Source organism: Oscarella lobularis, chromosome 7, assembly GCF_947507565.1.
Source record: "Oscarella lobularis chromosome 7, ooOscLobu1.1, whole genome shotgun sequence".
NCBI classification, from domain to species: Eukaryota; Metazoa; Porifera; class Homoscleromorpha; order Homosclerophorida; family Oscarellidae; genus Oscarella; species Oscarella lobularis.
The window spans coordinates 3,131,919-3,154,838 of record NC_089181.1 but is presented as its reverse complement, the minus strand read 5'-3'; the positions used below and the strand labels follow the sequence as shown (position 1 = coordinate 3,154,838).

The 22,920-nt window shown below is 47.6% G+C and overlaps 14 protein-coding genes across 14 annotated transcripts; 9 read left to right on the top strand and 5 right to left on the bottom strand.

The window, feature by feature from the left end:
• Nucleotides 1-523: 523 nt before the first annotated feature.
• On the bottom strand, nucleotides 524-5,401 carry LOC136188709 (uncharacterized). The gene is made up of 3 exons (XM_065976484.1): nucleotides 5,330-5,401; nucleotides 3,798-5,280; nucleotides 524-3,748 (listed from the first exon to the last, which is right to left on the bottom strand). Exons 2-3 carry the CDS (start codon nucleotides 5,267-5,269, stop codon nucleotides 526-528), a joined length of 4,695 nt encoding a protein of 1,564 aa, XP_065832556.1. The 5' UTR covers nucleotides 5,270-5,280; nucleotides 5,330-5,401; the 3' UTR covers nucleotides 524-525.
• A 100-nt stretch (nucleotides 5,402-5,501) lies between these two features.
• LOC136188727 (leucine-rich repeat protein 1-like) lies at nucleotides 5,502-6,855 on the bottom strand. The gene is made up of 3 exons (XM_065976500.1): nucleotides 6,667-6,855; nucleotides 6,514-6,612; nucleotides 5,502-6,467 (listed from the first exon to the last, which is right to left on the bottom strand). Exons 1-3 carry the CDS (start codon nucleotides 6,853-6,855, stop codon nucleotides 5,502-5,504), a joined length of 1,254 nt encoding a protein of 417 aa, XP_065832572.1.
• Nucleotides 6,856-6,969: 114 nt separating this feature from the next.
• LOC136189070 (mitotic spindle assembly checkpoint protein MAD2A-like) lies at nucleotides 6,970-7,726 on the bottom strand. The gene has a single exon (XM_065976913.1). It carries the CDS (start codon nucleotides 7,714-7,716, stop codon nucleotides 7,102-7,104), a length of 615 nt encoding a protein of 204 aa, XP_065832985.1. The 5' UTR covers nucleotides 7,717-7,726; the 3' UTR covers nucleotides 6,970-7,101.
• A 69-nt stretch (nucleotides 7,727-7,795) lies between these two features.
• On the bottom strand, nucleotides 7,796-9,363 carry LOC136189062 (RNA-binding protein Nova-1-like). The gene is made up of 2 exons (XM_065976904.1): nucleotides 9,144-9,363; nucleotides 7,796-9,093 (listed from the first exon to the last, which is right to left on the bottom strand). Exons 1-2 carry the CDS (start codon nucleotides 9,214-9,216, stop codon nucleotides 8,114-8,116), a joined length of 1,053 nt encoding a protein of 350 aa, XP_065832976.1. The 5' UTR covers nucleotides 9,217-9,363; the 3' UTR covers nucleotides 7,796-8,113.
• LOC136189059 (xaa-Arg dipeptidase-like) lies at nucleotides 9,239-10,668 on the top strand. The gene is made up of 2 exons (XM_065976900.1): nucleotides 9,239-9,586; nucleotides 9,638-10,668. Exons 1-2 carry the CDS (start codon nucleotides 9,277-9,279, stop codon nucleotides 10,519-10,521), a joined length of 1,194 nt encoding a protein of 397 aa, XP_065832972.1. The 5' UTR covers nucleotides 9,239-9,276; the 3' UTR covers nucleotides 10,522-10,668.
• Nucleotides 10,669-10,853: 185 nt separating this feature from the next.
• LOC136189057 (xaa-Arg dipeptidase-like) lies at nucleotides 10,854-12,276 on the top strand. The gene is made up of 2 exons (XM_065976898.1): nucleotides 10,854-11,267; nucleotides 11,320-12,276. Exons 1-2 carry the CDS (start codon nucleotides 10,943-10,945, stop codon nucleotides 12,192-12,194), a joined length of 1,200 nt encoding a protein of 399 aa, XP_065832970.1. The 5' UTR covers nucleotides 10,854-10,942; the 3' UTR covers nucleotides 12,195-12,276.
• On the top strand, nucleotides 12,245-13,930 carry LOC136189058 (xaa-Arg dipeptidase-like). Its single transcript, XM_065976899.1, has 2 exons — nucleotides 12,245-12,592; nucleotides 12,968-13,930. Exons 1-2 carry the CDS (start codon nucleotides 12,277-12,279, stop codon nucleotides 13,846-13,848), a joined length of 1,197 nt encoding a protein of 398 aa, XP_065832971.1. The 5' UTR covers nucleotides 12,245-12,276; the 3' UTR covers nucleotides 13,849-13,930.
• Nucleotides 13,931-13,999: 69 nt separating this feature from the next.
• Nucleotides 14,000-15,373, top strand: LOC136189061 (xaa-Arg dipeptidase-like). Its single transcript, XM_065976902.1, has one exon. The coding sequence runs from the start codon at nucleotides 14,143-14,145 to the stop codon at nucleotides 15,313-15,315; it is 1,173 nt and encodes a 390-aa protein (XP_065832974.1). The 5' UTR covers nucleotides 14,000-14,142; the 3' UTR covers nucleotides 15,316-15,373.
• A 4-nt stretch (nucleotides 15,374-15,377) lies between these two features.
• LOC136189071 (uncharacterized) lies at nucleotides 15,378-15,889 on the top strand. Its single transcript, XM_065976914.1, has 3 exons — nucleotides 15,378-15,539; nucleotides 15,592-15,714; nucleotides 15,767-15,889. Exons 1-3 carry the CDS (start codon nucleotides 15,378-15,380, stop codon nucleotides 15,818-15,820), a joined length of 339 nt encoding a protein of 112 aa, XP_065832986.1. The 3' UTR covers nucleotides 15,821-15,889.
• Nucleotides 15,890-15,912: 23 nt separating this feature from the next.
• On the top strand, nucleotides 15,913-18,920 carry LOC136189069 (protein YIPF4-like). The gene is made up of 5 exons (XM_065976912.1): nucleotides 15,913-16,140; nucleotides 16,200-16,368; nucleotides 16,473-16,550; nucleotides 16,984-17,097; nucleotides 18,752-18,920. The coding sequence occupies exons 1-5, from the start codon at nucleotides 15,932-15,934 to the stop codon at nucleotides 18,887-18,889; spliced, it is 708 nt and encodes a 235-aa protein (XP_065832984.1). The 5' UTR covers nucleotides 15,913-15,931; the 3' UTR covers nucleotides 18,890-18,920.
• On the top strand, nucleotides 17,104-18,589 carry LOC136189063 (transcription factor Jun-like). The gene has a single exon (XM_065976905.1). It carries the CDS (start codon nucleotides 17,387-17,389, stop codon nucleotides 18,356-18,358), a length of 972 nt encoding a protein of 323 aa, XP_065832977.1. The 5' UTR covers nucleotides 17,104-17,386; the 3' UTR covers nucleotides 18,359-18,589.
• A 19-nt stretch (nucleotides 18,921-18,939) lies between the features above and the next one.
• LOC136189068 (leucine-rich repeat-containing protein 73-like) lies at nucleotides 18,940-20,021 on the top strand. The gene is made up of 2 exons (XM_065976911.1): nucleotides 18,940-19,354; nucleotides 19,404-20,021. The coding sequence occupies exons 1-2, from the start codon at nucleotides 19,086-19,088 to the stop codon at nucleotides 19,942-19,944; spliced, it is 810 nt and encodes a 269-aa protein (XP_065832983.1). The 5' UTR covers nucleotides 18,940-19,085; the 3' UTR covers nucleotides 19,945-20,021.
• LOC136189056 (stress-induced-phosphoprotein 1-like) lies at nucleotides 19,981-22,553 on the top strand. Its single transcript, XM_065976897.1, has 14 exons — nucleotides 19,981-20,069; nucleotides 20,124-20,339; nucleotides 20,400-20,550; nucleotides 20,607-20,742; nucleotides 20,801-20,880; nucleotides 20,936-21,060; nucleotides 21,113-21,239; nucleotides 21,300-21,402; nucleotides 21,459-21,579; nucleotides 21,638-21,734; nucleotides 21,782-21,906; nucleotides 21,962-21,998; nucleotides 22,049-22,316; nucleotides 22,378-22,553. The coding sequence occupies exons 1-14, from the start codon at nucleotides 20,055-20,057 to the stop codon at nucleotides 22,448-22,450; spliced, it is 1,674 nt and encodes a 557-aa protein (XP_065832969.1). The 5' UTR covers nucleotides 19,981-20,054; the 3' UTR covers nucleotides 22,451-22,553.
• Nucleotides 22,506-22,919, bottom strand: LOC136189106 (small ribosomal subunit protein uS3m-like). The gene has a single exon (XM_065976949.1). The coding sequence runs from the start codon at nucleotides 22,917-22,919 to the stop codon at nucleotides 22,506-22,508; it is 414 nt and encodes a 137-aa protein (XP_065833021.1).
• Nucleotide 22,920: the final 1 nt, after the last annotated feature.

The window sequence follows — 22,920 nt, the reverse complement described above, 5'->3', positions numbered from 1 at the left end:
CCAGTTTATCGGCAGGATCAAAAATGAGAAGACATCTTTTTCTTCGGTTTCGGATCACTTCGTAAAATTCTTCGTACGTTTCCTTCAAAGGAGCATCAAGCGGCAATTGACTACTTCCTTGTTCACTTTGCGCCAATCTATTTACGTTTTCCTTAACGGAGCGCAATAAAGCATTGGAAGAGGAAACGTCGAAGGAAAAGATTTCTCCAGGATACCACTTTCTCCTTTGAAAAGCGTACTTTAAAGCCACCGATGTTTTCCCAACACCGCCAACCCCGTAAAGCAATACTGTCTTGGACGACGCAAAGGAGCCATCAGCGGAGAAGAAGAAGTTGAAGAGTTCGTCGAGCTTCTCGTCCCTTCCAATAAGTCGTAAATCTTTCGGACTGAATAGAAGAAGACGCCTATCAACGACTCGCTGAGCCAGTTGAAAAATTTCATGCTTTGTTGCGTTTTTGCCCTGCTTCTCTATCCACCTTTCCAAAGCACGAGCTACCCTCTTCGTAGGATCCCCGACGTCCCTCTCTATATTGCTGTCGGAGAGAGGTTTAGTTCAGCTGCTAAAGAATCAAAATCGTCTTTCAATTCATTGGCGTATTCTTTCAGTATTGGACTGTGAAAAGTCAGAACCGTGTCATTTTCACCCAAGCTCTGCTCTCTACCAACATCATCCCCAGCAGATCGTTCCTCCTCGTCGTTCCCAAGACAAACAAAATCATCATTTCTTCCATTCGCTCGGAAAACATCGAGCCAGTGCAAAGGAATGTCGTCCTCGCAGTTGTCGTCGTTTTCGGACATTGTCAACAGCTGCTGTTCCATCCTGTCTTTTATTTCCCGGCATTTCTCTACCACAAAAGCATCGTCAATGGACCGAAAAACTTTCAGTAATTCTGCTATCGCTGAGAGAGAGCCATCGCCGCCAGCGTCAAGCTGGCTTGCCAAAAACTCCAACCGTTCAATCCGCACATTTGACGAATAGTTTTCAAGCTGCAATTTAATAAAGCACACCTTGCATTGCACCAATTTGACCAGAGCTTGTACCATTTTCTGACGGGACACCGTTGCGGTTTCGCAAAAGGCATGGTAAGCGTTCTCCCAACAGGACAACGATTGGTCCTTCTCACCTATGTAAGCATAGCACTCCGCTAGACAAAGGTGCAAATTCGCTAAAATTATCCTTGTAGAAGGAAAGAAACGGAAAAAATCGGAATCGGCGCATTGATGAACTGCGCTCTCTAAAAGAGGCACAGGTTCGGCGAAATCTAATAGCGCCATCAGAGTTTTAGAAACAATCAGAGTGTTTCTAGCCAGAGCAACCAGGTAAAAATCAGACACCTGTTTGATTTGGCTGTCTATTGTTTTCGTTCTTTTCCTTATTTCCAAAATTTTGGCAAAATCCTCTTTCTCATAGCACAGTTCCATTACTTTAGTTAGAGCCCAGAAGACATCAACTGCATCACTAAATCGCTCTACCACTTCAAGACAGCCCCTCTCAACATTAGAGTCAGCACACTGAGCCAAAGCAAACTCCAAATCAACTCGATTTAGTCGATTACTACAAATCTCCGGTTTGCTCTTCAGCAATTCTTTATAAAATTCAGCTGCTTTTACTTTTTTCCCAACTGCTCGGCAACAGTCGCCAGCAATTTGCAAAATTTCATTAAAAACGAAGTGACCTTGAGGAAAGCGGGACCGTCCAAACTGAAGCAAACGGTCGCTAGTTTTAATAGCTGTTTCATGCTGTTTATCTGCTAACAAAAGTTTTAGCCACGAGGTAAAGTAATACATCTTCTGTTGAGCTGTTTCAAGGTAAGGAAAATTTTCCAACACAGCTCTCCACAAACGCACTGCATCGGTCATAAAGACGGACAACGCACGGGGGTCCAAATGATCGGCCGCTACTGGAGAAATTGTATTCAGCATGTTCTCGGCATCTTGTGGCCTGAAATTCCCGGTGGGTTCTTGTCCAAATACACTGGCGTACAAACTCCGAAGCTCAAGCAACTCCTTTGCTATTGAAAAAATCACGTTATTGGTGTCGTCTTCCAACGCGCACGTCGTTAGTTGAATAAGCGCTTCAAAGGGAAGAATTACCATTTGCCCCAGTGGTCGAAGGTCTTCACAACAGCAGATGTTTTTAGCGTGTTCGTAACAGTAACACAATTGTATGAGTGCCAAGAATTTTACAACAGCCAAGCTATTCCTCTCTTCCGAGATAACTTTAACTTTTTTCAGCTCCGCTTTTGCAGCATCGGTAAACCCCTTTTTCAAATACAGTTGAACGACATCAATAAAACAAATATCCTGCGCCTTTCCTAACGGCAGAAATTGAACGCTCGCCTTGCACAGTTCAATCGCTTGCGGCAAACCAAGCGATATATAAGCTGCTCGAACCAGATCAATAAATCCAACAACGTCGCTATTACAGTATCTAGCCCCAAGTATAGGCTTGGCTGCTGACAATATCGAAGGAAGGAGCTGAAGAAACTTAGCATCATGAAGATGATGACCTTTGGAAAGATCGGCAACACTCGGACACAATCGAACAATTTGATACAAAATATTTGTAAGTCGCGAAGTAAATTGGTTTCCAAGAAAGCGTCGACGAATGGATGACTGAATTAACGATGGCATTCTGTAACATTTGAGTCCTCTTTTTTGATCTTTTTCCTCTTCCACTAGGCATAGCTGAGCAAGCCTCAGAAATCTTTCTTCACAGGTAAGGTCACGGCTTTCTACACACGCATTAGGAAGATATTCTGGAAATGAGACGGTGCCCAGAACAGTACAGTAAAGGAGGAGGTCATACGACGACGGTGAATCTTCTCTAAGTCTCGCAACTTCAACTTCCCAAGGGTATAACTCCGGTTCAACGCCATCAATAACGTTTATGACCGCCCTTAGTCCTTCCTTTTCTCCCAGCGACAATTCACAAGTTGCAAGAAGCGACTTAATTGATTCGCGATCCATTCGACATAGTTTATTTCTAATTTCGCTTAGGCCAAAGCGAGCGAGAAGTTCACCGATCTTATTAGAGTCACGGTTTGAAGACCGTCGTTTGAATTCTTGATTTTTCCTAAAATACGCTTCATCCGTCAAATGACTTCGCCTCATTCTATTAGCAGCATATGCAATAATTGCAGGATTGTAGGTTTCTTTTCCGCTCGCAGTAAACATTTGAGCAAGCTGCAATGAGCGTGATCTATGACTCAACAACTCCATACTCTCTTCGAGACTCAAGGCTGATAGCTCTACGTCACAAATGGTGTCGTCGTTCAAGATCTGACACGACTTCACTCTTTCATTTTTAGCTTTTTTTAGACAAATCAGCACGTCAATCCTGAAATTCTCTGGAGGTAAGGCATATTTCACAACGTCCAGGTTGCCCGTGTTGTCAAATATAAGCAAGATTCTAGATTGTTTATCCCTTTGACAGCTCTCAAGGACCAAATAGAGGCTAGCCCAATTTTCTCTAAAGCCGTCAGCAGGACCAGCTGGCCATACCGACTTCAGATTGCTGTGCATAGATGTGTACAGTGAGCCAAAAGAATCGGCATCAAACCAGTAGACGCTATCAAACCGCTTAGCAAATAGTTGAGCAACGGTGGTCTTTCCTGATCCCGGAGGACCCCACAGAGTAACAACTCTTCTTCTAGAAGACGGGTTTGTCAAAAACCCGTTTTCTACTTTACGTAGGTCTTCCTGTCTTGGAAGAATTGCTTGTGAACTAGGCTCGTTGTCTGAGTTTCTAGTAAAAGCGCTATTCAGTTGATGACAACAATTGTACTAAAACAAACCTGATACTGATACTGCCAGAATCTCGGTAACTTTCTGCAGCAGATGAAGTGGAACCTGGTTTGATTTCTGAAGATGATGCAGCAATCCGGCTGGAAGACTCAGAATGACTATCACTATCTGATTTTTCAAGAGCCTCTTCAACGCTTATTGTGTATTCTTGAGAGGAAGAGATGCAATCATCAGACTTTGCTTTAGCATTGATTTGAGCCCACAACTGAGTGCTTTTCTCAAGATAATCTTTAGCAGATGGCAGACGTAGGCTCGAAGCATCAGCGCAAGTTTTCTCAATAATGACTTCAAAGTCTTCATGGCTATCAGTAACAAGAGTTCCTTCCGACATAAAGGAAAAACAACATCGAGCAAACGAAGCAACGTGAGGTAGCAAGTCAACGTTGGAGTCACCAGAAACCAAGATACTTGCAATCTGCAAAATTCTGAAGAGATGCGGACGTCTGTTCGCAAAGAGGTGCTGATAGACAGTCTTCTGGACGAGAGCGTGGACGACAAAACGCCCGGGTTGATTCTCTTGGAGCAATCCAGTCTGAAGTAGTGGGAAAAAGACAGTTTTGAAAGGCACGTCAGGATCCCTTGACAGAAAATCTCGCAGCAAGAAACCGGGAATTACAGAACTTCCACAAAGACAGCAAAACAACAGCAGCTCATAGGATGCCGGAAATTCAGATTCAAGTTCTTCTATGTCCGTCTTCCACAGATAGGTCACTGGCTTCTCTCCTTGATCGACTGTCTCTTCACGGAAATACTTCTCGAATGAGACAGCCTTGTTTTTCATTACCCACACAAGGTAGGAAAGAGAAATTGGAAGATGATGTTGTCTGACAATGAGCTTTGCTTTCTCCAAAATAGGTTCGCGAAATAAAACTCTTGGCATGCCGTCAAATAGGATATTCAGCGCTTTCTCTTCGGATAGCTTTTCCAACTCAAATGCTTGCACGGTTGAAGGCACTGAAGCAGTAGCCGCTGCAAGTCCACCTTCTTCAGTACAAATAATAGCATCAACGCTAAGATTCGCCGGAGGTAAGCAACTTGACAAAATCTCCACATTGTTGGCATTGTCAAAGATCAGCAATGTTTTCTCCTGATTTGTTAACGTTGAATAGAAGGCGGCCACAGTTTTCTCGTAAATTTCAGCAGGTTTCGTTACGGCTTGTATTCCCACCGCGCAATTATTGTGAGCAGATCGATACACTGACTCAAAAGAATCGGCGTCCCACCAAAAAATGTTGTCGTAGTAGGACGAGCATATTCGCGAATAGTGCTGCGCCAACACGGTCTTTCCTGCTCCTAACTCACCAATCAAGACGGCTATTTTAGTTTGCCCCAGCGCAGACGACAGAAAGAACTCTCTTATTCGTCTCAGTTCGTCGGTTCGAAAAACGACGGTGGAATCGATTCCTTTTGGGATCGAGATTTCATCAAAGAGTGCTTCAGACGCAGAAATTACGCTTTGCATGGTGGCCTTTCCTGTGCGAAGACTCATAAATACGTCAGTGTGGCGTCAGACCTGTATGACCTCTCTCGCTAGTAAGTCGGCAGGTAGCCACAGCTTCAACTCTCAGAAACGTAGGGTACAGAGTTCGCAACGTTAACGGCAGGGGACTCGTGACGAACTGGTGTGTACGCACTGCGCAACTCTGCGCAGCGCAGTTATGCACGTATTAGTATAGCTAACAGTTAGCGCTTTGTTACAGAAGTAAGTTAGCTTGTCCTCTACCAAAACATTCTAACGAACAAACGTAGCCTTCGACTGGAACAGATCGCTTCCCGCCGCTCAAAACAACGGTTCGACTGATCTGACCCAAATTGAAAGGCGCCACAAAGTGGAGCAGAGACTCGGCACAGCTGGCCTCACAAACGCTGCACACTTTCATCAAATCCAAATAAGCGCACAGCTCCCTCGGAAGAACCTCGGGGCTATAAGCCAGTCCACTCTTCTTCACCGCTCGAGCACAAATCTCCTTCATCGTCTGCACGCCCAGACTATTCCGTATTGTTCGTACGGATTTCTCGTCCACAAAAGGATTTCCAGACAAATCCAATGAATCTAATTTTAGCCGTTGACTATTGGAAGGCAAGCAGGGCAATTGATTATTGACAGCACTGAACTGACGAAGCCCACTCAGCTGACAGAATGTCTGTGGCAATCCCCGTAATTTGTTTCTGTCCAATTTCAGCACAACCAAGTTAGACAATCTTCCAAAGTAGTACGGAAGCTTCTCCATGCGATTATCAGACAAGTCGATTGAACTCAGTGATTTTGACAAGGGTACGCCGCAGAGAGAATGAGGAAATTCGACAATTTCGTTTGAAGCCAAATTCAATGAAGCCAAACCGGTCAAATTTTTCATTGACAGCGGTAAAACTTTGATCCTATTCCGTGCGAGATCAAGAAATTTCAAATTTCGAAGGTCCAACATGCGAGCGTCGATTCGAGTCAAGGAACAGTTGTGAACGTTGAGCGTTTCCAAGGAGATAGGAAAGCCGTTTCGAAGAGGATAATTCTTTTGCTTGTTGACTGTCATTCGAGTCTTGGGTGGATCGACGTGCTGAGCTACGTCATCGAGAATGGGAAGTGCTTCAAATGTATCCTTTTTCTCGATTGGATTCAATCTTAGGATACATAATAATTTGCGCAATTCTCCTGGATCAGCCTAGGTAGATAATATATATGGTAAACCGATATTGGCTATTCCCAACCTTGCTTATGCACAGTTGGTGAGCAGGATCTTTGAACTGTATCGTTGCTTTGCCTTGGGACCAAAATTTGGCGAAGATTTGCTGAAGGTTGCCGGTCACCTGAGTAGAGAAACTGAAAAAGGGGTATAGAATGATTCTAGCTGCTTTTCGCACGAGATATTTTCTTCCTGTAATGTCTTTCGCTGTCGTGACGGTGAGGAAAATCTCGGAGACTTTGTCGTTGACGAGTTTCGATTTGGCGTTCGTCTTTCTGCCGACTGCGAGCGTCGCGCGAACTGTTTTAGACGCGGATTCCGACATAAGTTGCAAATAGGCTACGCGAACTTCGCAACACAAGCGCATTGCCACAGAAAAGCGATTTCCCGCTCCAACAAAAATTAAAACGTAGCGCGCGTTAGAAGTGTACCGTCAGCCCTGAGATACCGCACCTGTAGATCATGCATTCAAATCCTGACGAAATTTATTACATGTACACAGATTCTTCAAGCTTCGCTAACGCTACTAATCATAGCAGTGATCTGATGTAAAACTGCACCCACAAAAACAAATACGCTCTAGTTTATTTTAAAATATACATGGAAACGACCGTCAGAGCATATCAACTCGGTATTCTACTCCAGCATTGACTTTATGCAACCCAGTACCAAATCCGGGAAACTGCACATTCTCTCGAAATCGATTGCTAATTAACTGAGGCCCCGTTTCCTGCCACAAAGCCGGCTCGTCGCTCCCCTTATCCGTATAGATCAAAATGTCGAAAATCCGATGGGCGTCGACATCAGGAACGGGCATAATAGCAACGCACGAGATAATCTGCCTCAAAACGTTCTGTATCCCGCGTCGAATGGCCTGCACGTCGGCTTCGGCCTCGTTCGCGTCACCCGCCTGCGGCTCGATGTCGAAAACCCATCGTTCGAGAACGACGTCGCGCTCGACGTCCTTCACGACGAGAACGAGCTTCTTTACGACTTTCGCGAGCAGCCAGACGTTCAGCTGCTTCAGTATGTGCTCGAGAAAGTCTTTGACCGATTTTTCGATCGTGACCATGAGCGGAATGCCGTATTTTTGCTCGCGAACGAACGACGTGTCCGGATAGAGTGCGCGCGAGTAGAGAATCGATTGGCAGGCGTAGGAGAAGAACTCGGTAACCATGTCGGCGCTCCCTTGAAGCGTGACGAGTTGCGATTGTACGGACATCGTCATAACTGCGTACTAGCGTTGGCCGTTGGTGAGAATGTACGGGATCTCGGAATTTTGATTTACGCGGTAAATCGACGCGCGCTACCTTATAAATTTTATTTCCAAAAAATTACAGTTTAACACACAGCGATTTTATTTGAAACAGCAAAAATATTACCACCGCTTTATAAAAACTTACCCTCCTTTCTTAGAACTCTTCTGGACTGAACGTGGGATGGACTCTATTGCACCTTGTGGACAATGATGGATCATTCAATGCACTGTTCGCGAAAGGAGAGAGACATTATGCACCAATGAGAGCGTAAAATGCACAGGACATCAACAGACAAAGTCTACCTGCAGTAATGGTCACTATGGCTACAAACCCACAATTCTCATTGGCTCCCCCCCCCCTTTTACTCTATCTCTCCAGTAAAAGTCGAGACAGCAGAAGCTGATAGGCAGCTTGAACAGCGGAAGCAGACCCACGAAGTATGACATCACGACAGGCAGTGCCATAATTATAGACAGGCGTTGGCGTAACATCAACTGCAACCCCCACAGTGGACTCAAAATCTCGTGAATGGCCCATAATGATGTCAACCTTGCTTTCGGGAATCGACAGCTTAAACATGGCCACAGTGTCTAGCACCAAATCAATCAAATTTTGAGATTGAGAAGGTGGTGGTTGTGGTGGTTGTGATGGTTGTGGTGGTGCCCAATCTCTAGCACTGGTAGATCTGCTCTCATGCCCATAGTGACCCTGATCATGACCATGATCATAGGCTCCATAAGGTGGATCATCATTATAGCTCCTAGCTGGCCTAGCCGTAGCAGCGTGGTCAGCGACGCTTCTGGTGGTCGATGCATACATGCTGAAATCGGGATACAAGCAGGACTGCGGATGCTCCAAAACGAGTTCGGCGACTCGCTCGAAGGCGGGAAGAATGCGTTGGCCCGTTATACGCACGGCGCGTTCGTATTCGCCTCCGAGATCGCCGTCACGTGCCGAGAGCGTAATACGGGTGTCCGTCGCGTCTTGAATTGGCTTCACGTTGCAGCCGTCCTTGCCGACGAAATTCGCCGCCATTTGCTTCGGAATGACGACGATGAGTTCGCGACTGCGCGACAGGCGTATCGGATCGCGTTGCGATTCGTTTTCGATTGCCGTTATGACGATGTTGGCGGCGGCGACGATTTGAGCCAAATCGCCGCCGATCGTCGCGACGCGTTCGCGAAGGGACGCGCCCGGAAATAATTCGTTCTCTTTCGAGAGACGAATCTCGGCGCCCGAGCGAGCGCGCACGTCGCGCAGCTTGTCGCCGCCCTTGCCGATGATCGCGCCCATTGCGTAGTGGGGAATGAGGATTTTGATAAATTTTGAGGCGGGGAATTTCGCGTCTGAGATCGCTTTCGTTTAGTCGAGTCGAGAGATGAGGTATTTAACTCACATCGGCGCCTCTCGCGCGGATCGCCCTCGTCGTCGTAGTCGTTGTACCACGATCTTTTCCTCGAGTCGCCCATTTGTGTACACTAGACACGTGGTTCTATCACCTGACATCTGCTGCCCGGATTACACTCGCGATGTCTTCTGCTTCTCTAAAGGAAATCGCTTGCAAAGCGATCGACGGCTGCCTCGATGAACTACGCGCCGCTAGTCACGCAATCTGGAGCAAACCGGAGCTGAACTACGAAGAACACGAGGCCCATCGAATCCTCACGAGTCTGCTCAAATCGAAGGGATTCGACGTCGAAGAGCACTTCACGCTCGATACGGCGTTCAGAGCGCGATCGGGAGATCTGAAAGCGGGACCGAACGTCGCCGTCATTTGCGAATATGACGCATTGCCCGAAATTGGTCACGCGTGCGGACACAATCTGATCGCGGAAGCGGGTGAGAAAAATCTGACGTCAATCCGTCAATCCGTTGATATCAATATTCTAGGCGTTGCCGCTGGAATCGGTATCCGGGCTGCTCTGCTCGAACGTCCCGATCTTGGTCGACTGACTGTGCTTGGCACGCCGGCCGAAGAAGGGGGCGGAGGAAAGGTTAAGATGATTGAATCCGGTGTCTTTGCTGACGTCGATTTTGCTATGATGGTTCATCCGTGTCCATATGATGGTCTCCACGCTGAATTTCTATCTATAATCGAGTTGGAGGTGACGTACAAAGGTAAAGCGGCTCACGCGGCTGCCTTTCCTTGGGAAGGGATCAATGCTTTGGATGCAGCCGTATCCGCGTACACGGCAATATCGATGATGAGGCAGCAGATGAAGCCGGCGTGGAGAGCACATGGGATTATAACTAATGGGGGAACGAAGCCGAATATTATTCCAGAAAAGGCTCAGCTGCTTTATTATTTTCGGGCTCCTGATGACAAGGAATTGTCTGTGCTGAAAGAAAATGCAATTCGCGTCTTTCATTCTACTGCCAAAGCGACTGGATGCGAGGTTGAAATTCGAGAGCTCACAAAGTATTCAAACCTTCTTGGCAATCCAGTTCTGCTGAAATATTACAAGGAGAACGCCGCGTCGTTTGGAATCAAATTCGTGTCGATGGAAGAGATGTCTTCTGGATCGACGGATATGGGAAACGTTTCCTATTGCGTGCCATCTATTCATCCTATGTACAGCATAGGCGAGAAGGCTTTGAATCACACAAGAGAATTCACCGACTATTCAAACACAGACTATGGTCACAAGCAGACAATCATCTCAGCCAAAGCAATGGCCATGACGGCAATTGATGTCCTAACGACTTCAGGTTCAATGGCCGAAACCGCCAAAGCTTTTCAAGATCAACTTCAAGAGGCAAAACCAAAACCTTAGGTGAAGAACCAGACTGCACACTTGTACTGAACAGTACGGCGAACAGTACAACTCTTTATGTACTAGATGGTTTGCTTTGTAGATGTATAGCCAAGGAAGTACTGCTCGTCTACGCGATTTCCGTGGGGGAATTCCAGATAAATTTAGCTGGACCACCTGTACACTACTGCATAGTTGCCACAATACTATTTATTCCAAGGAGCTGCTGCTGCTGGAATTGCTGTTAACGCCGTCCTTGACAAGAACACTCATACGTAATTAACAATTCTGACGGAAGAGTCGTCAGCTGGCGCTCACTAGTTAATTAGCAATTCTGGCGGAAGAGTCGTCAGCTGGCGCCAGAGCCCTATAAAAGATATATAGGGCTCTGGCTGGCGCTCACTAGGTTCTATCACCCAGATTTTCTAGTTTCTACACACAGATGGCCACACACTGCACGTCTTCTTCTTCTCTAAAAGATATCGCTTGCAAGGCGATTGACGGTTCCGTCGATGAACTACGCGCCGCTAGTCACGAGATCTGGAGCAAACCGGAGCTGTGCTACAAAGAACACGAGGCCCATCGAATCCTCACGAGTCTGCTCAAATTGAAGGGATTCGACGTCGAAGAGCACTTCACGCTCGATACGGCGTTCAGAGCGCGATCGGGAGATCTGAAAGCGGGACCGAACGTCGCCATCATTTGCGAATATGATGCATTGCCCGAAATTGGTCACGCGTGCGGACACAATCTGATCGCGGAAGCAGGTGACGTCAATTCGTAAGTACGTTGATATAAAAAATTATTGAATTATTTCAGGCGTTGCTGCTGGAATCGGTATCCGGGCTGCTCTGCTCAAACGTCCTGATCTTGGTCGACTGACTGTGCTTGGCACACCGGCCGAAGAAGGGGGCGGAGGAAAGGTTAAGATGATTGAATCCGGTTGCTTTGCTGACGTCGATTTTGCTATGATGGTTCATCCGGGTCCGCATGATGGTCTCAATGGTGATTTTCTATCTATAATCGAGTTGGAGGTGACGTACAAAGGCAAAGCGGCTCACGCGGCTGCCTTTCCTTGGGAAGGGATCAATGCTTTGGATGCAGCCATATCCGCGTACACGGCAGTATCGATGATGAGGCAACAAATGAAGCCGACGTGGAGAGCACATGGGATTATAACCAATGGGGGAGCGAAGCCGAATATTATTCCAGAAAAAGCTCAGCTGCTGTATTATTTCCGGGCTCCAAATGACAAGGAATTGTCTGTGCTGAAAGAAAAAGCAATTGCCATCTTTCACTCTGCTGCCGAAGCGACTGGATGCAAAGTTGAAATTCGAGAGCTGATGGAGAATTCCAACCTTATTGCAAATCCAGTTTTGCTGAAATATTACAAGGAGAATGCCATGTCGTTTGGAATCAAATTTGTGCCAATGAAAGGTACGTTTTCTGCATCGACGGATATGGGAAACGTTTCCTATTGCGTACCATCAATTCATCCTATGTACAGCATAGGCAAGACTATGAATCATACAAGAGAATTCACCAAGTGTTCAGACACAGACCATAGTCACAAGCAGACAATCATCTCAGCCAAAGCAATGGCTATGACGGCAATTGATGTCCTAACAACTCCAGGTTTGATGAACGAAATTGTTAAAGCTTTTCAAGATCAACTTAAAGAGGGAAAATCTTAGGTGAAGAACCATAGTGTATGACTTCACACTTGTACTGTAGCGCTATAAACAGTACTTTGACACGTCATGGGCAATTTCCCGTATGTCCTTTATGGTAGATGATTTGAAAAGCGTCGCGTGTTCGACTATCGATCGCTGCGCGACCGAATTGAATGCGATCGGTCGCGCGATATGGAATTCGCCCGAGATAGGCAACGAAGAGCGCGAGGCGCATCGCATTCTGACGTCCTTCTTCAAAGCGAACGGCTTCGACGACGTCGACGAACAGTTCGTCTTGGACACGGCGTTTCGAGCTAAAGGCGGTCGCGGAGAAGGTCCAAACGTCGCCATCATATGCGAATACGACGCGCTGCCGGACATAGGTCACGCTTGCGGTCACAATCTCATAGCACAAGCAGGTAAGGGTAGGATGCTTAGCAGGACACTTAGAGAGAAAGGCGACCACTAGGACTCTAGTGACCACTAGGACTCTAGTTTGCAGACCTGCTACTCTAGGATATTAGTGTCAGCAACGTAGGGTCCCCTGAAGTGCCTTAGGAGATTGTTTTTTTTTAATACAAAAATAGATAATACTAGAATAGATGGGTCGGTTCCCGTTCGTCTCAAAAGGGAAGCGAACCGTTCCAACCGCAAAGGATTGTGAGACACTTTAGTCGAGGAAGTGAGGAGGTTCCTCTCCTCGTCTCCGCAACTTCCGTGGGATTTCAAGATAAATTTAGTTAGGCCACCTGTACTGCATAGTTACCGCGATACTATTTGTATCTGTTTCTAAGGAGCTGCTGCTGGAATTGCTGTCAAGGCCGTCCTCGACAAGAACCCTCATCTCAACGCTCGTCTAACTATTCTAGGAACCCCAGCGGAAGAGTCATCAGGTGGCAAGATTGATTTAATAAAGGCCGGCGTGTTTGATGATGTCGACGCTGCAATGATGGTTCATCCGAATTCGTTCAGCTCAACGACGGCCGATTTTCTCTCCATTCACGAGCTTCTCGTCACGTTTACGGGCAAAGCAGCCCACGCGGCCGCTTTTCCTTGGGAAGGCGTCAACGCTCTCGACGCCGCCGTCACCGCCTATAACGGGCTATCCATGCTTCGTCAGCAGATGAAACCGACGTGGCGAGCGCACGGAATTTTTACGGAGGGCGGAATAAGGCCCAATATCATACCACATCGATCCCAGCTGAATTTCTATTTGCGTGCTCCCAACGATAAGGAATTGGACGTTTTGATTAAAAAATCGATTAACGTCTTCGAAGCGTCGGCACGAGCGCACGGATGTACGGTGAAGATCGAGGACATCAGTCACTTTTCGAATCTGCTCAGGAATTCGACTTTGATGGGAAGCTACGCTGTCAATGCCAAGTCGATTGGCATGGAAATGGACATCAAAGACGGCAGCAAGCCGGCCGGATCGACGGACATGGGAAACGTTTCGTATTCCACGCCGTCAATGCATCCCATGTTTTCTATAGGAAATGCTGCGAAACACACGCGAGCGTTTGCCGGGCTCGCCAACACCGAGCACGCCTACGAGCGGACGTTAATTGCTGCCAAAGCGATGGCTATGACTGCCATCGACGTCTTGACGAATTCGACTATGAGGGATAGCGTGAAAGCCGATTTCAAGGCTCAACTCGATGAAGCGCGAGCGTGAGGAATGCGTTCGAGATTCTCTTTTTTTATTCGTGAGTACTACGAGCTCTACTATTAATTTTATCTTCGCTATCTTTGTCCCATTCTACTGAATCTGGCGCCGCCGCCGGTTCTGCGTCGTCGGTTTTCCCGTTTGGGGCCCCTTCGAAGAGAGGCACGCCCGAATCCGGCATGTTTATTCGCTTTAGAAATGATTGCAGAAGCGATTTGTTCAAGTGATCCGTCAGCGACTTCTCCTCTTCTTTGTCTTTCTCGTCGGACATTCTAGATTTATCCGGGCCACTCACCTTTCCTGATGGACGAACTTTATTCCTTCGCTTGTCGAGCGATCGACGACTGGGCGCCGAAGCTGCGCGACGTGAGCCACGAGATCTGGCTGCATCCCGAACTCGTCTTCGAGGAGCACTTCGCCCACGACGCCCTAACAAAATTCCTCGAAGACGCCGGTTTCGACGTCGAGCGTCACTACACACTCCAAACCGCCTTCCGCGGTCGCGCACGCGACAAATCCAGCAGCACCGACGCCAAGAGCACGAAAGTAGCAGTCATATGCGAATACGACGCATTACCGGACATCGGTCACGCGTGCGGACACAATCTCATCGCAGAAGCGGGCCTAGCCGCAGCAATCGGCATCAAAGCCGCTCTCGAAGCCAAATCGACTCGAATCGACGCCGCCGGCGAGCTAATCGTCCTCGGTACGCCCGCTGAGGAAGGGGGCGGAGGCAAAGTCAAAATGATCAAAGCCGGTTGCTTCGATGGACTATGGGCAGCTATGATGGTCCACCCGTGTCCGTCCGATTTACCCGAAGCGAGAGTCTTATCCGTCGTTCATTTATCCGTTACGTACAAGGGCAAAGCGTCGCACGCGGCCGCTTTTCCTTGGGAGGGCATCAATGCTTTGGATGCGGCCGTTGGAGCGTACACGGGTCTTTCCATGTTGAGACAGCAGATGAAGCCCACGTGTCGTTTGCACGCCATTATAACCGAGGGCGGTGTCAAGCCAAATATCATACCCGAAGTAACGAAGATGAGTTTGTATGTGAGAGCGCCGACAGACGAGGAGTTGAGTGCGTTGAAGGAACGGGTGATTCAAGTGTTGAAAAGTGCCGGCGATGCGGCTGGGTGTTCATTTGAAATCGATGAAGATGACAGCCCCTATTCGAATATGTGTTCTCACGCGAATTTGCTCGATCTCTACGTGAAGAATGTAAGTCAGCTTGGGATCGAGTTCGATCGGCCCAGTGAGCTGCCGTGCTTTTCGACTGACATGGGAAACGTGTCGCACGTCGTGCCGTCGATTCATCCGTGGTATAGCATCGGAACCGATGCGTTGAATCATACGAAGGGTTTCACGGCTGCTGCGGACACTGACTACGCTCATAAGCAGACTCTTATTGCGGCTAAGGCAATGGCTATGACGGCGATTCAAGTGCTTTGTAATCCTGACATTGTGAGCACAAAGTGACGGTTTTAATGGTTTGAGTGCGCACTTCTTTTTGTTTTGAATTTAAACTTTTAGCGCGCGTTATGGATAAACTAGAAGGCGCACTTCTCGACGCAGCGGTCGAAGATGTTTTCGCTAAGCGGGAAGTCTATCACGATCGACTGAAGTCCGTCTCGACAAAACGAAAGGCGAACAAAGCCGAATGTTTAGCGGAAGACAAGAAACGAGTAGATCTGATCGAGAAGGTTCGATGCGAAGTCGAGTCTCACGCATTAGCGCTAGTAGACGTGTTTGTAGGCCGTATCGAGCGTGAGAGAGCGACTGGAGTCTTCAAAAGACGACGAAGGACTCGCTATTCCCGACGTAGATGAAGAACGTACGTGCTCCGACCTAGGAATTCGACTAAACGATAACGTCAAAGTAAATCTATACATTTGGATACTTTTTTATATTACTGTACCGGTATCTTTAGAACGTGATGAAACTTTCTGATATGGCTAGCACTATTGCAGCTGCAAAGAACTAGCTACAAGTGCAGTAGTGTTATACCTACAAGTTATTTGTAAAAAGAGAATCCTTTTAAGTTAATTAAAAGTTGAAGAAATTGATTTCGTTCTTTAACGCGCGCTAGTTCGACATGGAACCACCAGAAAATCGCGATCTCGACGTCGAAACAGACGACGCTACTTCGCTTATCGACGCCGATGTCGAAGGTCACATAGAAACGCAGAACGGCGTCGATTCGGATCAGCGCGGTGGCACGACAAAGGAATTTCTCTCGAACAAAGGATTCGGTTGGCTCTTGGAAGTCGACGACGCCGATATCGACACGAGCAAGTCTCTACTGTACGACCGTCGCTCGATTTTTGTCGCTCCCAGTTCACCTTCTCGATCGTACACTGTAGGGAAGAATTAGACGTCGATCCACGCGACATAATGCGAAAATTGGGTCACGTGATTTTTCCATTTCGCTCGCCCGAGCAAAAATCGTCGATTCGCGACAACGCCGATTTTTGGGGTCCTCTCTTGGTCGTCGTCGCCTACGCCGTGGTTTCGCTTTACGGCCAATTCCGAGTACGTAAGGTCACGCAAAGTTCACTTGTAATATGAATGTGCGGTTTCGGGATACGATTACACTTCTAGTATAGTACATTAGTGATAAAGTTTTTTTTATACAGGTGGTGTCGTGGATCATCACGATTTGGTTAGTGGGTTCCTTCATTATTTTCCTTCTGGCCAGAGTTCTTGGTGGAGAGGTAAGCCACGCTAGAGACACACTTAGCACACACTTAGCACACGCGCGATGGTCATCTCAGAAGTCGCGTAGAGAACACGAGCAGCTCCTCTTCGTTCACTGATATATGTATATACTTGCGTTTACGTACAGTAGTTTCGCTTAGCATTTGCGGCTAAGACTGTTGATGAAGCCCCCTAACGCCTGATGTGGTCACCCTGCTAATTGCGCACTGGAACTAACCGCTTACCTTAGGCAAACACGCATAATGAATAATAACGTAGTCTGCCCTGCGGTCGCGACGCAAGCGAGCCATTGACGTCTGTGGTCGTCTTATGTGCGGTTTTCGTGCATTCAGTTAGCAGTCTGTTTCGCACAGCGCACTCATTTTTGTTCCTTTTTGTCCCACTCTAAGCTAGAGTCGCGTCTTTTGTTCTAAGTTTGGTTTTGCTTAGGTCCAATTCGGTCAGTGTCTCAGCGTTATCGGCTATTCTCTACTTCCTCTTATCGTTACCGGTTCCGCTCTCTTCCTCGTTATTGGATTGCCACTAATTAGTCTCCTGACGAAGGTGAGCTGACGCGTGCACACACATACACACGCATTTCGGGGAGGCGTGACGTTGAGTACTGTGTACTATCACCTTTGCCCGCGTCACGTGAAAGGTCGGTAAGGGGGCGTAGCTCCTCCCCCCCAACGTTTGACCTTATGATGTCATCTCCCAAATTATCCATCCCAATGCACTGCATATAGCGCTGCGTTCACTCGTTTCGTAACCACAGTCAGTCGCGAAGACAGACGCATAATTTCAGTCGGCACCCTCCCTCGCCGCGGTTAGATCATCGATTCCCCTAACGCAAATGATCGAATCGTCTGAAAGCATGTATGACTCGGCGACGAACGCGTGCGTCGGCACAACGACTCGCGAAAACCTCAAGCTACCCTTACCGGTTTCCGCGCCGCAATCGTCGACCGCAACAACAGCGACAGCAGCGCCAATCGCCTCCCCATTCGGCGGCCTCGCTCTCACGACCCCCGATCTGGAAAACTTCATCACGGCGAGTTCGCTCGCCATTTCGACATCGTGCACGACCCCAACGCCCACTCCGACAACCTTTCTCAAAGCGGCCTCGTCACAGGCGACCACCGAACAGGAAGAATACGTTCGCGGCTTCGTCGCCGCTCTCCAACGCATTCAAGAACAAGAATCGAGCGCGAATCCCGTCGTCGATTCGTCGACGACGTCGTCTATGTCGTCCCTAACGGACGCGACGTCGACGACGTACGCGACGAATACGAATTATCCGATTATGTCGACGATGACGACGATGACGGCGGCGGCGCGACTGCCGGCTCCGCCGACTCAAAGCTACGCTACTACTAGTATCGCTTCTTCGAATTTGACTCCTTCGACGTACGATGAAGGAACGTACGGCTATTATAAGCCCAGCGGAACGGATTCGCTTGTGAATAATTTACTACTCGCTGCCGCAGCGACGGAACAGATCGTTCCGGGTACGCCGCCGCCGCCGCCCAATCCTCTCGATCCTCAATATCAGGAGGAGCTGAAGAAGCGACGCAAGAAGGAGCGCAATCGCGTCGCCGCGTCCAAGTGCCGAAAACGGCGTTTGGAACGCGAAGCCGATCTCGAGGAGAAGGTGAAAGCGATGAAGGTCGAGTACGGGGAATTGACGAGCGAGGCGACGCGACTTCGACAGGTCGTTTTCAAGTTGAAACAGCTCGTCATGGCGCACGTCAATGGCGGATGCAGCGTTATGATGGAACAGGCGGGACTCGCTCCCGCCGCCGTTTCCGTCACTTCCGCTTCCTAAATTCTTCCCCCTTTACGAACTTTTGCGTTTTATATAGTAGTCGTAGTTTAGGCATGGACACGGTTCTTCTGCGCGTTCACACTCTAAAAAAGCCCCGTTTTTTTGGGAGATGACATTTTTGGGTTTATAAGAGAGAGAGAGAGAGAGTCCGTGCACTCATTTTGTTATTTTTAAAGCTGGGCTTATATAATGACAATAATGATGAAAATAATGATGATGATGATGATGAGATCTCGTGCCTTCCCTTCGTAGACTGGTAGTACCTGCCTGTGGTCGGTCCTTCCGTATTAAAGCTTATTAGAAGGCGTGGTCCCCGTTTTCCTTCAATTATCAATTATTTTGTTTTCCTGTTGGCTTGGCTACATAACGACGATCTCATTTTTGTTTTTGTAGACCGTCGGGGTGCTGTGGGCTGCCTATAGTGCCTCGTCTTGTCTGGTCACAGAGGAATTGGACAAGAAACGAAGTCTGCTTCTCTATCCCATATTTCTGCTCTACATCTATTTCTTTTCCTTGTATACGGGCGCTTAGAAATTTGAGTAGTAAACCGGCTTTCTTAGAATGGGAGAGTTCATCCTCCCACCTCTATTGCTGTGGGCGTTGCGGTGGGAAAGTCCAAGGGTTAAGGGCATCTCTGCACATAAAATTAGAATCATCACGTGATTGTTGACGCACACGTTGAGGTCATCGAGTAAAGGTCCGTTTCGCTTTTGTTTTGACCGCTGCTATGCTCGTTTCGTTGGAGTTCCCCGGCCAGCGAGTAAATGATCGCGAAGAGGAGGACATTACGCATCACCTGCGAGGCAATTCGATTCGCCTGCTCTCGTTGCGCGGCTGTTCGATGACGGACGAGTCGTTTGCGCGCCTGTGCGCCGCGCTCAAGTCGAACGAGTCTCTGCAGCAGTTGAATCTCAACATGAACGTCGTGTCGAACGATCGACGCGTCAAAGAACTGGGCCACGCTCTCCAAAGAAACGCTTCCATTACCAGTCTAATGTAAGATCACGTTGGATAAAGATTTTGTTTTTATTATTTTTTTTTGAAGGCTTCACGGGACTTCGTTCAGTAAGAAACAGGTGAAAGCGATCTGCAAAGCCGTCGATCGGCATCCTAGTCTCATGTCTCTCGATATGGGAGATTGCGGTCTGAACAATTCTTCTCTCAAATATTTGTGCCAAATTCTGCAGCAAAGTGACGACGAAAGTTCGCCTGGCAAGAAAGCAAAGGGTCTGACGGAGTTGAATCTGAGTGGAAATGTGGAAATATCTCTGCCTGGATGGACGAGATTTGCTATTGCTCTTTCGCGGAACGAGACACTGGAGAGACTCTATCTTGACTATTGTCGTCTTTTGCCTGAAGGGGCAGCTGTTCTGGCAGTTGCTATTGCACGTCATCCTACGCTAAGGACGGTCGATGTTGAAGGGTGCAGTCTCGCGGCTGAAGGAGCTGGCTATCTTTCGTTGGCTCTCAAATATCCAGGTCCACCTCGTTTGGAGGAGATTCTCCTTAGCGAAAATAGTATTCCGAAAGAAGATGAAGAGAAAATCAAATCCCACTTAGGAGTTGTTCCAGAAACGAATAAATAAGTAACACTTGTAGTATAGATAATAATGTACAGTGCTTCTAGAATTTTCACATAACAGTTATACGTATTTTGCTGGAATGTTCTCGAAGCGCGCGCACAGTCTACCGAAAAATGGCCGAATCAACGGTAAGAATTGCTCTCCGCGCGGCTCCAATGGAATCAGTCGACTCCTGTCTCTAGTCGACAGCCGAACAGTTCAAGCAAGAGGGGAACGAAGCGCTCAAAACGAGCGATTTCGACAAGGCGATCGAATGCTACACGAAAGCGATCGAAATCGATCCGCAAAACGCCGTTCTCTACAGCAATCGCAGCGCAGCGTACGCGAAAAAGGACGACTTGCAGAACGCAGTCGACGACGGCCAGAAAGCGATCGAATTGAGGCCGAATTGGGCGAGAGTTAGCGCCACGCGCCACGTGCTCCGAAAGAAAGGACCCCCATTTCGCGATCTTGTTTAGGGTTATTCGCGAAAAGGATACGCGCTTTTTCAGCAGGGAAAGTTCGAAGAGGCGAAGAGCGTGTACGAGGACGGGCTCAAAGTCGAACCCGATAATCAATCGCTCAAAGATTCGCTTGCTGACGTCAAAGCAAGAATAGAACCGGCTATTGGTGAGGAAAGGGAACTTTTGGAAGGGATTTTTTTGGGCTATTTTCTTGCTACATAGATCCTAACAATCCTTTTTCGAATCCTCAAATTTGGGCGAAACTTGCAATGAATCCAGAAACGAGGGAATATCTGCAGCAGGACGATTTTCGAATGAAGTTGGAAATGCTGCGAAGAGATCCGTCCTGCTTAGGCCAGTAAGTTGCAAAACAGAGAGAGATACCTCAAGGCAGATTTTGTAAAGGACTATTTTAGATTTATGCAAGATCCGCGACTAATGAAAGCCATAAGTGTCATGTTGGGAATTGATTTGAAATCTGGAAATCAATTTGCTGGTAACTAGTACAGAGAAGTGCTGATTGGTTAATTTTTATAATGTGATGGCTATAGAAGAAGCAGAAGAAGCTGCTGCAGCGGAAAGGGAACGGAAGGAAAAGGAGGAAGCAGCTAAGAAAAAAGCGGAAGCCGAAAAGCAAGCCGAGGCGGAAGTACCTGTTGATCCCGCAAAAAAAGAGGTACAGGGAATGATCTGGGAATAGCAATGATAATGATGGTTGTGGTGCTAAGGCTAAAGAGGAGAAAGAACTCGGAAATGCGGCGTATAAGAAAAAGGAATTTGAAACTGCGTTGAGTCACTACGAGAAAGCAGCGGAATTGGATCCGACAGATATGTCATTTCTCACAAATAGAGCCGGTGAGATGTTCTAGTTGAAAGATTCCTAAGTGTGCGAAAACGCTCGTCTGTTTTCTGTAGCCGTGTTCTTTGAAATGGGAAACTTTGATGAATGCATTAAAGAATGCGAGAAGGCAGTCGAAATTGGACGCGAAAATCGAGCTCCGTTTGCAATGGTTGCAAAGTAAGACGACACCATTATTGCTTGGGGAGAAAATGTCAATGGACGTTTCTTCTTAGGGCTTTTGCTCGAATGGGAAACGCGTGCGTGAAGCAGGAGAAGTTGGAAGAGGCGTTAAAGTATTATGATAAATCACTTACGGAAGATCGCGTAAAAGATGTAGAGAGAAGAAGAAAAGATGTATAATAATATAGTGAATAGTAGAGCAAAGGAATGTACGATGGACTCCTTTATTTAGGTAGAGGCAAAGATAGCTGAAAAGAAAAGGAAAGAATACATCAACCCGGACTTGTCACTGGAAGAAAAAGAGAAAGGAAACGCACTTTTTCAAAAAGGTGACAATTAGTCATTTTATGAGACTTCTTCTAATTCGTCTTCTAAGGTGATTTTCCCGGTGCCGTGAAACACTACACGGAAGCAATTCAACGCAATCCGGAAGACGCCAAGTTGTACAGCAACAGAGCTGCTTGCTACACAAAATTGGCCGAATTCCGACTTGGTCTAGCAGTAAGTCAAGTGGCAATAAACTTGATACACGTTTATGTGGTATTGTCATACTTAGGACTGCGAAAAATGCTTAGAACTGGATCCCACATTTGGTAGATATTTCTCCCGTTAAATTTTACATGCATTATGCCTTTCTATGTAGTCAAGGGTTACCTGAGAAAAGCCAACATTGAATTGGCTCTGAAAGAACAATTCAAGGCAGCGCAAACGTACCAAAAAGTGCTGGAATTAGACCCGGGTAATGCTGAAGCGAAGCAGGGCCTGCTTCGCTGCGAAGTCATGCCGCCGGCGAGCGCCGAAGAGGTCCATCGACGAGCCATGCAAGACCCGGAAGTGGTCGGAATATTACAAGATCCCGCCATGCAAATCATACTAAAGCAAGCGGAGGAGAATCCAGCAGCACTCATGGAGTAAGACCACGCCCACGCCCCACATTATATAACCGAAAACTTTATTTATTTATTAATTTAGTCATATGAAAAACCCCAACGTGGCGCAAAAGATACAGAAGCTCGTGGAAGTGGGGCTACTTCAATTGCGCTAAAGGAACGACTAACTTCAATCGCGATTAGGTCTTTTTCTCTCTCTGTCTGTGTCTTCTATACGATTTTCAATTCTAGCGTGACTTTTCGTCCCGTCCGTTTCGATTCGAGCGTTTCGACGTATCCCTTGAGCCACCAGAGTCGCGTGAGCGACGAAACGGCGGCGCTCCGTTTCACGCCCGCCACGACGACGATTCGATCGTTTCGACGATGAATCACGATGGGGAACCACTTGACGAGCATGTTGTGCACGCTCAACGTTCCGGCGACGAACTTTCTTAGGAAAAGATCGTCGATTATCGACTGGGGCGACGCTCGTTTCTCCAATAGCGCGCCGTGAACGCTTTTCTGCGCGGTTAGAACGCCGATTCGATACGGTTTGGGTCGGGAAAAGTGCGCTGGCGTCGTGGCGAAGTGGGCGACACGGTAGAAGCGTGAATAGAAGGGCAACCTCCACGAAAACGCGGCCATG